Source organism: Labeo rohita, unplaced genomic scaffold (genome assembly GCF_022985175.1).
Source record: "Labeo rohita strain BAU-BD-2019 unplaced genomic scaffold, IGBB_LRoh.1.0 scaffold_357, whole genome shotgun sequence".
Taxonomy (NCBI): domain Eukaryota; kingdom Metazoa; phylum Chordata; class Actinopteri; order Cypriniformes; family Cyprinidae; genus Labeo; species Labeo rohita.
In genome coordinates this window covers 1-13,447 of record NW_026129275.1, presented here as the reverse complement: position 1 = coordinate 13,447, position 13,447 = coordinate 1, and the positions used below count along the sequence as shown (strand labels likewise).

The 13,447-nt window shown below is 38.5% G+C and overlaps 1 protein-coding gene across 1 annotated transcript; it reads right to left on the bottom strand.

Moving 5' to 3' along the window:
- Positions 1–3,899: 3,899 nt before the first annotated feature.
- Positions 3,900–8,882, bottom strand: fth1a (ferritin, heavy polypeptide 1a). The gene is made up of 5 exons (XM_051103117.1): positions 8,630–8,882; positions 6,906–7,011; positions 6,563–6,709; positions 4,440–4,565; positions 3,900–4,361 (listed from the first exon to the last, which is right to left on the bottom strand). Exons 2-5 carry the CDS (start codon positions 7,005–7,007, stop codon positions 4,203–4,205), a joined length of 534 nt encoding a protein of 177 aa, XP_050959074.1. The 5' UTR covers positions 7,008–7,011; positions 8,630–8,882; the 3' UTR covers positions 3,900–4,202.
- Between the last annotated feature and the right edge of the window lie 4,565 nt (positions 8,883–13,447).

The window sequence follows — 13,447 nt, the reverse complement described above, 5'->3', positions numbered from 1 at the left end:
AAAATGAAATTTGAAGCAAGGCTGCAACAGAACAAAACATATAAAAATTTCTCTTAACACAATATTGCATTTTATTTTATTGTTTTTGATTAACTACCTTTACCTATAATGTGAGTGTTTAATGTTGCCTTTGGTTTGCCTTGATGTACTGTTTCCTATTTAATACTGTACAGCCGCCTTGTCACAATTCTGTATTGTTAAAGGCGGTATATAAATAAAGGTAAAAAAAAAAAAAAAAAAAAAAAAAAAAATTAAGGGGTGTGAATACTTTTGCAAGGCACTGCATATGTATTTACAGTGTTTTTACATCGTAAATATATAAAATATAAATCAACTAAATATTCACACACATTTCAAGTGTGTACAAATAATTTCAGTTTCATACGGTTTTCACTTCCAGCTCTAATAGACACTAAATCATCTTAATAAAGGTCATTCCAGGAGAAGGAAATTCCAGATGTCTGCACATATTGACACCAGAAGCACGTAAGCCAGTCTGTGTGTGCGTCAAGCATTTTGTAAAGCTCAAACGCGATTTTCAAAGATGATACAACATACGGTGATTGCAAAAGCACTGATATCTGGATTATACCTGGCTGATAATGTCACACCTGGAAGTGGGTTATGACCGGAGAAGATTGTTTTATCAGACAGTAAATCAATAAATAGCTGTAAATTTAGACTTAGCACTCTTAAGCACACAACAACTGTTTAGTTTCCAGTTACAAAAACAGGAAATAAAATGGGAATATTCCAAGGGTTCTTCCCAAACAAGAACTGTCATGCGAAAAAGAAAAAAAAGAAAGAAAGATTGTTTGATGAAAGGTCAAAAGAACAGCATTTGTGTAAATTAAAACATCTTTTCTAACATTATCAATGTCTTTACTATCACTTTTGGTCATTTTATTGCATCATTGCTGTATAAAAATCTTAACTTCTTTTAGATAAACATTATACACACACATATAACAGTACATAACTAAAACAGTACTCATGATGACAATGCAATTTTTCAGCATAGGCTACCAAAACATAGGTTCATCTTGACAAGCACAAAGACAGGTATTTTGTATTAAATTCTTTCCTGTTTCACCACATAGTAACACTGACTTCCTCATATCTATTTAGTTGACAGTCTAAAAAGATTATATAGTCATTATTCAGTCATGTATAGTCTTGCACTTAATGTTTCTAGGCTTCTTAGTCACTGTGGGATCATCATGTGATGAGCTTCTGGATGAATAAACACTGACAAGTTCAAATCAGAAATTAACAATTAGATCTATGGTAACAATCACTTGCAACAATTGATCTGTTAGATTAACATAGGAAGAATGCAGTGAACGGAGACATTATAAACATTTTTTCCACACATGAGCTAGATGTTTGGTGCATCTGCGTTTGCGGTTAATCTCACAGGTGTGCGGATCCAACTGAAGGCAAGTTTGTGTCAGTTTTGGTCTGCAAAAACCACTCAGTGTGTTTCTATATGCTATAAATGCATTGTGTATTTCCACAATTTTAACATTTAATACTTAATACTTCCCATACTCTATTGTTGTATACAAGGATAATCTATTATTCTCATCTTTGATATAAATGACAGTTAATAAAAAAAGGAAGTGTGAATACTGATATGGTTGGAATATACAACACCTGCTTCTTGGGAAAAGAGAAGTGGGCTGATTTCATTTCCTTCTCAGACAGTTTTGACGTGATAATTAAAGATACTAAACACCTGATCTGGCTGAAATATTAACTCTTTCACCACCGGTTGTTGTTACAGCAAGACATTTAAATAGGAGTACATCAACAGGCTGATGATACATTTTTACTATATTATAATACAACTGGTTCAGTAGTTGTATTAGGTATATACTGAACTCGGAAGTCACGTCTGACTCTTAACCGGAAGGATGCTTTGCATTTCTGGTCTTCAGTGTTTCTAGTCAAATTAGCGTATATTCTGATCTGATAATCTAACGTTAAACCTATTAAAATATTTTTAAAAAGCACATGGCTCCATAGCCATCAGTTTGCAATGTCGGAATGACCGTCATTTGTCAGTGCCTTACTCCTCAAAATTGAATGAGTGTGTAGATGACAGGAAGCTGCCGCCGTTTGCTACATTAAAAATAGATGGGCGCTATTTGAATGGGTTCCTATGGAGACCGGAACAGATGAGCATCCAATCGGAAGTTAGAATTCGTAATGGCGGCACTCATCGATTACTCAGGAAAAAGGACTATAGCCTCCCAAAGGTACATTTGTTTTGATAATTATTGACCTAGAGAGTCCAGAGAATTGAACTGCAGTGCTTTTTTCCAGGTTGACTGAAAAACCTAGGACTAGTTTGCAAAAGTAGTTTTTTTTTACATCAATTATTTAACAAACGATTTGATTGACAGCAGTAGTTCTAGAGGCAAAGGTATCCAGAATGAGAAGTTCTGTCATTTGATATGAAATTGCATGTATGTGCGAAAAACCGTGCAATGTATAATCGTTTATGGACTTGATAAATGCAATACCAACCCCAGTGTCCAATTTGTTTCAAATTTCACAAACAGGCTCACTGAGTTTCGTTATGATTGGCCTCCGTTAACCTCATCTAATAGGTGCTCAAACTTCATTGGCCAATGGCGGCCATGTTTTTTTGAGATATGCAAATGTCCTTATAGACACCTGTGGCACTTTTGACCAAGGCCGTGCACACACCGATTTTTATGTTGATAGGACAAATGGTTGCGTGGTTATAGCAATATTTAAGTTTTTTACCTCATACCTTTTAGCGCCATCAAGTGGCCAATATTTGCAATGTTTTTCCCTGTGACCTCAGATTGAATAAGTGTTCTGAGTTTGAAGATATTGCATTCCTTTCAGGAGTTATAGGCATTTTACTAAAAGTGGCTCCGCCCCTTTCAAACGTTTTGGCATCCCTTTGTGATGGAGAGTAGAAAGTTCAAAATTTTTTTTTTGATAATTATTGATATTCATTCTCCAGAGAATCGTTCTGCCCTGTTTTGGTTCCGATCGTGCAAAAAACCTAGGACTAGTTCGCAAAAGTAGGTTTTTCGAAAATTCAAAATACCTGAAATATTTCAGCGTGAGCCAAGGATACCAGTGACATGAGACACTTGAGCCTGCAGCGGGCATTTAGGAGTTATAGGCGTTTTTGTACGTTGGATCACTATAGCACCCCCATCAGGCCGATTGGGGTGAGCCTTGGTGATGTTGTAGGCGGTGTGAGTACTATCCTCCCTACAAGTTTCAAGTCTCTACGACTTACGGTTTGGTCTGCACAATCCTTTGTGTGCAGATTTCTTTCAAAAACATAAAAAAAATCTTAGCTTTTGATGTTTTTTCTTTATTTACAGCCATAGTTTAGAAAATGTTGTCCCTCTGCACTTTTTAAACCTGCCCTCAGACTGTAAGTCAAATTAATTCAAATATGCAAAAAAAACTTCATTTCTTAAGTTTAATATATTTTAAAAACATTAGTGCTCTCAAACTGCATCCAAAATAAGTTGTTTACAAAATGTGTATTGTGTATATTATGCATATATAAATACAAACGTGCATGTATACATTTAAGAAAAATATTAATATTTTGAATATATAAACAATTTTATGAATATAAACATACTGTGTGTTTGTATTTATATATACATAAGTATACACAGTATACACGTATTATGTAAACAAAAACTTATTTTGGATGCGATTAATCGTGACATCATTTAAAAAAAAAAAAAAAAAAAAAAAAAAACAATTACATAAAATATTTATGTAATATTTTTATTACATAAAATAAACCACACTTTCTTTGCCCAGTTCTGTAAATAACCCCCTTTGAAATCTCAGATACATGTCTGGAAGCAATAAATGAGCCACGAGTCAAGTTCAGATCCCAGAGGTTTCTATTTTATTGGTTTGGAGCATAACTTCATTGATAATCACACATCACATGCAGGCAGGTCAAAATGTGAACGAGCTATAGATAAAGAGTACAATGGCTTATGAGAAGTGCGACTTTAAACAGCGAAGCATGGCAGAGTCAAACAAGCTAAGAGGTTTTTCCTGCTTAAATAACTGGATACACAGCTTGACCAGCTAGTCAAACATAAAATAGAGTCTTGATGGCATATAGGTAAATAAACACTCATAGCAAAACTAATCAGCAAAGGAAAAGATGGGCGGAATATTTAGCTGCTCTCTTTGCCAAGTGTCAGCTTGTCGAACATGTACTCGGCCATGCCGTTCTGGGGGGCGCCCATGCGGCGCAGGTTGGTCACCCAGTCAGCCAGTTCTTTGATGGACTTCACCTGCTCGTCCAAGTAGTGTGTCTCAATGAAGTCGCACATCTATAAGAAACAAAAAGAGTGAGTTTGGAACCGGTTTTGTTTGTGAAGGAGATGGTCTACAAGTAGTTGCACACTTACATGAGGGTCGTTGTGCTGAGAAGCCAGCTTATGCAGCTCCAGGAGGGAGTGATTGACGCTCTTCTCCAGCTGCAGGGCGCATTCGAGAGCTTCCAAACCGCTTCCCCACTCGTCCTTCTCTGGTTTCTGTCAAACATAAACACAAAAGTTAAAAACACTTCTTCCAGTCCACACCGTTGTCCTCCTACATCAAAATCCCCTGACATATTTGTTTAGAATGGTTCTGGACTGTTCCGTGCATATTTCTCTCCTGATTCAAATATTATGGATTGAGCACTCATATTTTAGATGAAAACTAAAACACAAAGCATGTTAACTGATGAACTGGAGTGGTGTGGATTGTGATAAATTTTTTATTTATTTATTTATTTTTTTTTAAATCAACTGTTTGGACTCTCATTCTGATGGCACCCATTCACTGTAGAGGATACTTTGGTGAGAAAGTCATGTAATGCTAAATTTCTTCAAATAGGTTCCAATGATGAAAAACTCATCTACAGCTTGGATGGTCTGGGTTTCATTTCTGGGTGAACTAGTGCTTTATATACACGTCATCTCAATTGATTAATTTTTCCATTTCTATTTGGATATGCGAATAAAAGTATCCTTTAATAAATCCTAATACATTTTATGTCAAATTTAAATGAATGTACAAAGGACAGTAGGTAATGTAGGTCTTGATCAGCACAGTTCCTTATGAGACAATTTTAGAAACCACAAATATGTAGCTTTTCCTGTCATGCATGTTGACAGTTGCATTTGTTTAATGCATTTCAGATGCATTTCCTCAGCGCATAACTTGCATTTTACAGTTGTATCCACATCTGCAAATGTGAGAAAGTCACACAAGTGTTTCCATTTTGCATTAAGGCAACAAGCGGACATCTGTTAGCGCTGGAAAGTAATAATTTTGCATAAAATGTACTTTGAATAATTTGATTTGAATCATTCAAGTTGCAAAATGATTCACAAACCCGTTCCGATCCAAATCATATGAATTGTTGTGAAGTGCTCCGAAGTCCCAATCTGAAACAAATGATTCTCGCTACGGGACCTGACTGGAACGCTTCGAAACAGTGAATCATTTGCAACGCAGTGCTTTAACTGATTCTGAGTTTCAAAAAGCTGAAGTGAATGATCAAAGTCACAAGTTTGAATCAATCAGAGTGGTTCCAGCACTCAATTTATTTAGTTCATCTGTTCGCATATATATATATGATTTTTTTGAACTGCGTGAATTTCAGTGAAAAGATATGTGCTTACTGACAAAATAAAACACTTATTTTATACATTGTCTTTCAATAATTCAAGCTCTTTTTAAGTACCGCTTCAGGAAATTTCTATTTTCAGGGGTTTTCCAGGCCTTAAATTTCAAAGTCAAATTTAAGTACTTCAAGCATTTTAAGCACCTTTATTGAACCCTGTTGTAAGACACTGAATGTAAATTTAAAAACAAAACAAAAAAAAAAACACATGTACATGTTCCTCACACCCAATTTCGTCTGTGCTTTTGTTTTTTGTTTAATTTTTTTCTTAGTGATTTTAACTTTTCAATTAGTAAGCTATCAGTTTAAAGCTGAAGTTTAACCCATTTTTTGAACAGCTGCCTTAAAATTTTACATTGCTTAGAGAACACTGGGTATGATGTGTAATTTTTAATATAGTGGATTCAAACTACTTTTTTTTAGGTGGAGAAACAAAACAACAGATTAAACCCTCATCAAAAGAATGGCATGTTTCTTTATTTTTGATGCCATGGCATCTGGCTAGTTGTCATCACATGCCAACTTCCCAAAATCATTTCACTTGAACCAACACTTTCTGCATTACCAAGGAAACTGGTAAACCAGCTCTACCTTCTTAAACTGCAAATATGAAATGTCATTGCAAGATCTGTACCAGTCACGCGCTATATAGCGTCACAGAGCTCAGTTCCGTGCTTTAATCTTTCTTTTTAATCCATGACAAAAAGGCGCTTAATAAACATGCTGACTGTTGAAGTTTATCATCAGTGTCAGTAAAAGATATGAGCTCCACCCTAACTCTGTCTTCTCTATCTCTGGGTCCTTGCCTTGGTCTGCCAAACTGTAACGCTATCACGTGAACACACATTATAGATGTACCTTAACGTCCTGCAGAAAGATCCTCCCTCCCCTCTGGTTCTGAAACTTCATCAGTTTTTCAGCATGTTCCCGCTCTTCGTGGGACTGATGGTGGAAAAACTTTGCAAAGTTGTGCAGGGCCTGATCATCTCGGTCAAAGTAGTATGACTGCATGAGAGAAATGTAAAAAATAAAGGTCACAAGAGACACAGTGAACAAAATGGATCATTAACTAAACTTCCAGGCAAAGTTCATTCATATACTGAACTCAATGCCTCTTCACCTTTTCACCTCGAACACTACATTTTACTCTAAATGAGAACTGGGATTGGTCTAGTATGTTGTAATGGCCTTGGACTCTCACCATGGAAAGGTAAACGTAGGACGCATACAGCTCCATGTTGATCTGACGGTTGATGGCCGCCTCGCAGGCCTCCTCGAAGTTCTGTCTCACCTGAGAGCTCATGTTTCTGTAAAAAGAGGATACAAAATAAGCTCGCCACCCTTGCTGTACTGTAATTTATGCACCCTGTTATTAATGAGCGCACCGTATGCCGTCCAACATCAACTTCTGCATTTCCACGCACCACAAACCCACTAATAATAGCGTCTATTGTCTGTTCCAGACATCCAGCAGGTGTTTATGCTCTGTGAGACGTTGTATGAGGTTTACTACGTTCTCAGGACAGGTGGCGTTCATGCATTTCAGTCACTCTAATCATTTGTTTAGTACGAAAAAAAGCACATGATTGCATGACAGACATTGCCTGGATCCATTAGCCTGTTGATTCAATCCCAGCTGCTCAAGAGTTGGCCAACTTACATAGTCTAACCTATATTTAACTAAGCTACAATTACAATACACTGTTGAGAAGATTATGAATAAATCTATCTGAAATTTGGCCTCTGGTTGCTTCTTGTAGACAATCTTGTAATCTGCATACCAAACGAACGATTATGAAAAATCTCTTGAGACCTGGGAACATTCAGCCAAACCCGCCCGTTGGCTTCAGGCGATTTTTTTTGTTTTTTTTTTATAGGGCATTTATAGGGCGACCGCATCAGTCCCTATACACTTTCATTGCATAAAAAAAGGCTAAGAATGTACTAAGACGACTCCGGCCTCGAAAAAAGTGACTTCACAAAACGTAAAATATAATATTATCATAATGTAGAATAATTTTTCGTTGCTTTATCCCTTTTTGGAGCTCGATAGTGACAGTCCCCATTCACTTTCATTGGGAAAACGTCACTAAACATCACTCCGCAAAAAAAATAAAAAAAAAAAAAAAATAAAATACATAAATATATAAAAATAATAATAATAAATACTTTGGCGATTGTTATGTTTTCGTGAAAAAAAGACTGTGAGGTAACCGTCGAAAACATCTGATAAGGACGCCAACAACAACTGCAAAATAACTGAAACATTATACGTCGCGGGCGTTTACAATGGAGATTATAGCCTCTTAAAACAGTTTTCGTTAAAACAACCCACAATCTTGGGGAAATGTAAATTAAGGATATCAAAATACTTAGGAAAACGTTAAATATTAAGTTTAGGTCGTGTAAAATTGTTTTTTGTGTCGCTTTTCATCCCTTTCGGACCTCGACAGCGCCAGTCCCCATCCACTTTCTTTAGGAAAGCAGCGTCACCACTCTTTAATAAAATATTTACATATATTATAATTATTTAATCGATCACAACAGACTAACCTAGAACGTCTTTACATGGGCGAATAATGAACACAGTCAAGTAACGTTAGAAAGGAAAAAAAAAAATAGCGGACTTAATAAAGTGGCGGGCATTTGAGGAGATTGTGGCGTTTTTAAACATTACACCCATCCATATGCATAACAATATGGCAAACAAGGTGAATTCGTAATTTTATTTGATCCGATTCGTTCTCCTTGCAGAATTTAATCGATAAAAACAAACAAACAAAGATGGCGCCCTCGCATTTTGTTTGCAAGTGATGGACGCCGCTGTCTCTACGCAACCGAGTAATTCATCGATCTTAACAAAAACAAACAATTTCAATCGAATCTGTGAATATAAATGTGTTGATTCTGATGAAAAAAACTTACCTTGAGATCGGTTTTACGGCTTTTCTGATTCACAGATGGTCAACGACGCTGGTTCGTGTATAATTGTTTAAAGCAAGCGTCTTTAAATCTAATTTTCGATTTTGACCGAAAACAAAATGAGTGAAATCAAAGAATCTGATGGATGAAAAAAGCGAAAAGACAGAAGATCGGTTGCCGTTCAAGCACTGTTGAAGCAGGTAACCTTCAGTCTGTCCTCGTGGCTGCAACGATTATGAATGCGTGCTTGTGGCGCAGGAGTATTTGTATGACGTACAGCAGAGTATTTGTGCGCATGACGCGACACGCACAAATTACAGGAACCGCCCCAAGATGAAATAAGACAAACAAGCAAGCAAGCAAGTAAATAAATAAATAACTATTCTAAAATAATATTGCATAGTTATATATAATATAATAGTATTAAAAAAATACAAAAGTCTCCAAAATAAAACTCAAAATTAAATTGCATAAAAATTCAATACTCTGCTTTGTTAAAATACATTTTTTAAAAAATTCTAAAATCACTAAAAACACTTAAACCTCTCATATTGTATCTCCTTAAAATAATGCAAACTTCCTCAGTCGTTCCCAATTTGTCTTTAATACTCCAACTCAGATCAACATTTGGATTCAGATCTCCAATATCAGCAAAAAGCATCAACAAGAGAAGTCCATAAGGGTTTTCTGCATTTACCATACAATAATTAGGGTTTTCCTTTAAGCTAGCATTGGTCCAGCCTATATTTGAGAAGCATTAATGACATGCTTTGGAATTGCTGGGCTTTGACATTACCAAAAATTGCAGTCCTTATAAAAATACAGGGGAAGGAAGAACGTCTAGACGCTTCAGCTTCGTCCTTGTGCGTTATCAGTGGGATATGTAATAGGAGGTTTGAATTCAATAGCTTGTTAGGTGCTACACCCGGGATGTCAGGAGTATCTGGAGCATCTCGGTGACTCAACAGACATGTTCATCGGATTAAAAGGTTTGGGTGTGGCTTTGTGCAACATAAAACTCTGATTTCATAAAACTATGACAGTAACAGTATATTAAGGATCTTATCAGTACTGCCTGCTGGAAACATGATATCAAAAAGTGCTGAAACAGTTAACCAAACTGTCACTTATTCACTCCTTACATTGGTCAATCCATTTCCGCAGTCAGTAGCACGTAGTGCATGACGTAACATGGTGAACACCAACATTTTCCAGAAGTTGTAAATGTTGTGGAACATCATGTTGAGTAACAGTAAATGTCTGAGTCAGAGACTGTTTTGCTTGCTCATTAACAGTGTTTTTTTTTTTACAGTTCAGAAAACTATTAGCGTACATTATTATTATTTTTAACTCCCTCAATCAAAAAACAAAATGTACTTTTTTACAGCATCTTTATATATTCTGTTGGGAAATATGTTCTAGTTTGGCTTGAGCAAAGTACATTTTACCAATCTTTCACAATCCAAGAATTGTTTCAGAAGCGTTTATCACGCGTAATTTATGACTAAAGCAAAAGAACAGAATGTGAAATCATAGATCTTAAAGTCTTGTTGTAATATACAGTAGTCAGCATTTGAAGTGGATCAACAAAAGTTAATCAAAGTTGTCCTAAGACAAGAATGGGTATTGTTTTGGTTTTAGGACAACTTTTATGAAAGGTTTTGATCCACTTCAAATGTTGACTACTGTATACTCGGTGTACAGCTGGAAGCATAAAATGATAAGTTGACAAAGCATTTTATATTGTCCAAAATCAGTGAATTAGCAAAAAAGTAACAGGAAAGATTTTGCTATTTCACACCAAATTGTTTATAAAAACTATAGTGGATAAAATTGGAAGGTGTGATCTCTAAACAAACATATTTGATGTAACAGGTCTCCTTTAAACACGCTTTTGTTGTGTATCATCTCATACTGTTCTCATTAAATATTTAGGCCAACACCTTTCATAATAATTACAGCATTTAGAACATGATTACATTTAATAAAACCACTTTGTGTTAATCATTGTCAGTTTTATATGAATCACCAATACATTTCACCAATGGATAATAGATCTTATTAAAGGTAATTAAATACTCATCGTGCATGACCTTTTTTTGCAAAGGTAAGCAAAAATAGGCAGAAGCAAATACAACAATGCATCAGTCACTATATATTTTTCAGCAGCTTTGGTTCTGAATGTATTTGATCTATTCATTTTTTCAATATGCATTTGAAAATACATGTATGTTCAAGTTAAGAGGGACTTAATTGATTAAAAACAATGCAAAATATAATTGCAAGCAGCTATTACTAGGGTTCAAGCACTTTAGGTATTTAAGCACATAAGGAAAAAGACATTACATAGTACTTAGCAAGCCTCGAACCACCTTAATCAATTATTTAAAAAGCATTTTTGTCAAATCCAGGTGATTTTCCATAGAAATATGATGTTTTAATAACATTTATGACTGTTATAGCACCAGCTCTGGTCTAATCTCCCTGAAATTTAGCATGCTTGTTTAGAATCACCTGTTGCATATGCTTGGGTTTCGTGAAGTTTTGAGTTTTCGTTTAGGCTTTATAGGCTTTTGGGTATATTAGGACAGGTCCCTTTTCATTATAGCTTTCCAAAGGGTAAAATGCAACATGTTTTTGATAACTATTGACCTAGAGAGTCCTGAGAATTGCACTGTGGTGGTTTTTTACAGACTGAGCGAAAAACCTAGAACCTAAACTTAAAAAACCTAAAAACCTTTTGCAAAACCTAGTTTGCAAAAGTAGGGTTTTTTTTCTTTTTTTTTACATCTTCTCAATCATTTAAAAAATGGTTTGATTGGCAGCAGTGGCTCTAGATGCAAAGTTGTTGGGAACAAGGAGGTCTATCATACGATATGAATGTTGCGTGTATGTGCGGAAAACCGTGCAATGTTCAATCGTTTATGCCCTCAGAAAATGCGACATCACCCCCCAGTGGACAATTTCTTTCTTAACCTTTTCAAATAGGTGCTTAAACTTCATCAACCATGTTTTTTTAGATATGCAAATGTCCCCATAGACACTTGTGGCACTTAGGACTAAGACCACAGCAATTTTCATGTTGATAGGACATAGTTATATATAGTTATAGCCATTTGTACAATCATTTGCATAGTTATAGCCATTTTTATGTTTTTTCCCTCTTATCCCTCTCAATCTCCGCGTTTTTTCTCTCTAACCTCAGACTGAGCTCTTACAAAAGTGTGCTGAGTTTGGTGAAGATGTCTTATTCCGTTCAGGATGTAACGCCAAGCCAGCAGAGGGAGCCCTCACCCTAGAACTGCCTGCACACTCCCTCTGCTGCTTCTATTGTTACTTCCTGTTTGTCACTATTTAAAGACTCACCATGTGCTCACTGGTTTGCGAAGTATTGCCAGTTTCATCTGCCTTACCGAGCGTTGTATGTACTCTGTTGGATTACCTGTTGCTGTTTTGCTGTGCTTTGTTTTGTTTATGGACTTCTGACTTTACGGATCACCCTTGTTTGGATTGTTTGCCTGTGTGGACTGCTTACAAGGTTTGACCTATTTCTGCCTCTGACTATTGTTCTCTGGACTACCCCTGTTGCTACGTTTGTTATATTGGACTGATTCCCCGGTATCTGACCCACTGCCTCGATTTACCTCTCTGCTGCTCGGATTACGTTTGTGTTGTGTTGTTAATGGACTGCCTTTCCTGTTTATTGACCCTCTGCCTGTTTATTTGTACACTGCTGCTGTTAATAAACTTCCGCATATGGTTTCAACTTCCGCCTCAGCGTCCACGTTACAGAATACTTCGCCTCCCCTGAATCCAGCGGAAGTTACAGCATACACAACCAAAAATCATGAACCCAGCAGTATCTCGTCTCATCTGCCTTCGTCAAGGCGACAGGGCCATAGAGGAGTATGTTGAGGATTTTTGTGGACTGTGTCATCTAGTGGATTTTAATGATGTGGCACTAAAGGACTTTTTTTGTTTTGGGTTAAACAAGCCCATTAGTTCAATTCTGCCAGGGGGGAAAATTTGTTGGTCACTGGAGAAATATATCGATCATGCCCTGCTCTTAAGCGGATCACCATACACTGTTGGGATTGCGGACGAGGGACCCCGCAATCCCGCAGTAACCACCACACCACAGCCTGTTCAAAACACATCCATCAAGCCAAAGCCTGTTCACGCCACGCCTGCCGCTCCAGGGCCTGCTCCCGCCACGCCTGCCGCTCCAGGGCCTGCTCCCGCCACGCCTGCCGCTCCAGGGCCTGCTCCCGCCACGCCTGCCGCTCCAGGGCCTGCTCCCGCCACGCCTGCCGCTCCAGGGCCTGCTCCCAGCCACGCCACGCCTGCCGCTCCAGGGCCTGCTCCCGCCACGCCTGCCGCTCCAGGGCCTGCTGCTGCCCCGCCACGCCTGCCGCTCCAGGGCCTGCTCCCGCCACGCCTGCCGCTCCAGGGCCTGCTCCCGCCACGCCTGCCGCTCCAGGGCCTGCTCCCGCCACGCCTGCCGCTCCAGGGCCTGCTCCCGCCACGCCTGCCGCTCCAGGGCCTGCTCACGCCTGGCCACCCGCCAGGCCTGCCGCCAGGGCCTGCTCCGCCACGCCTGCCGCTCCAGGGCCTGCTCCCGCCACGCCTGCCGCTCCAGGGCCTGCTCCGCCACGCCTGCCGCTCCAGGGCCTGCTCCCGCCACGCCTGCCGCTCCAGGGCCTGCTCCCGCCACGCCTGCCGGGCCCAGGGGCCTGCTCCCGCCACGCCTGCCGCTCCAGGGCCTGCTCCCGCCACGCCTGCCGCTCCAGGGCCTGCTCACGTCATGGCCACCTGTCCAGG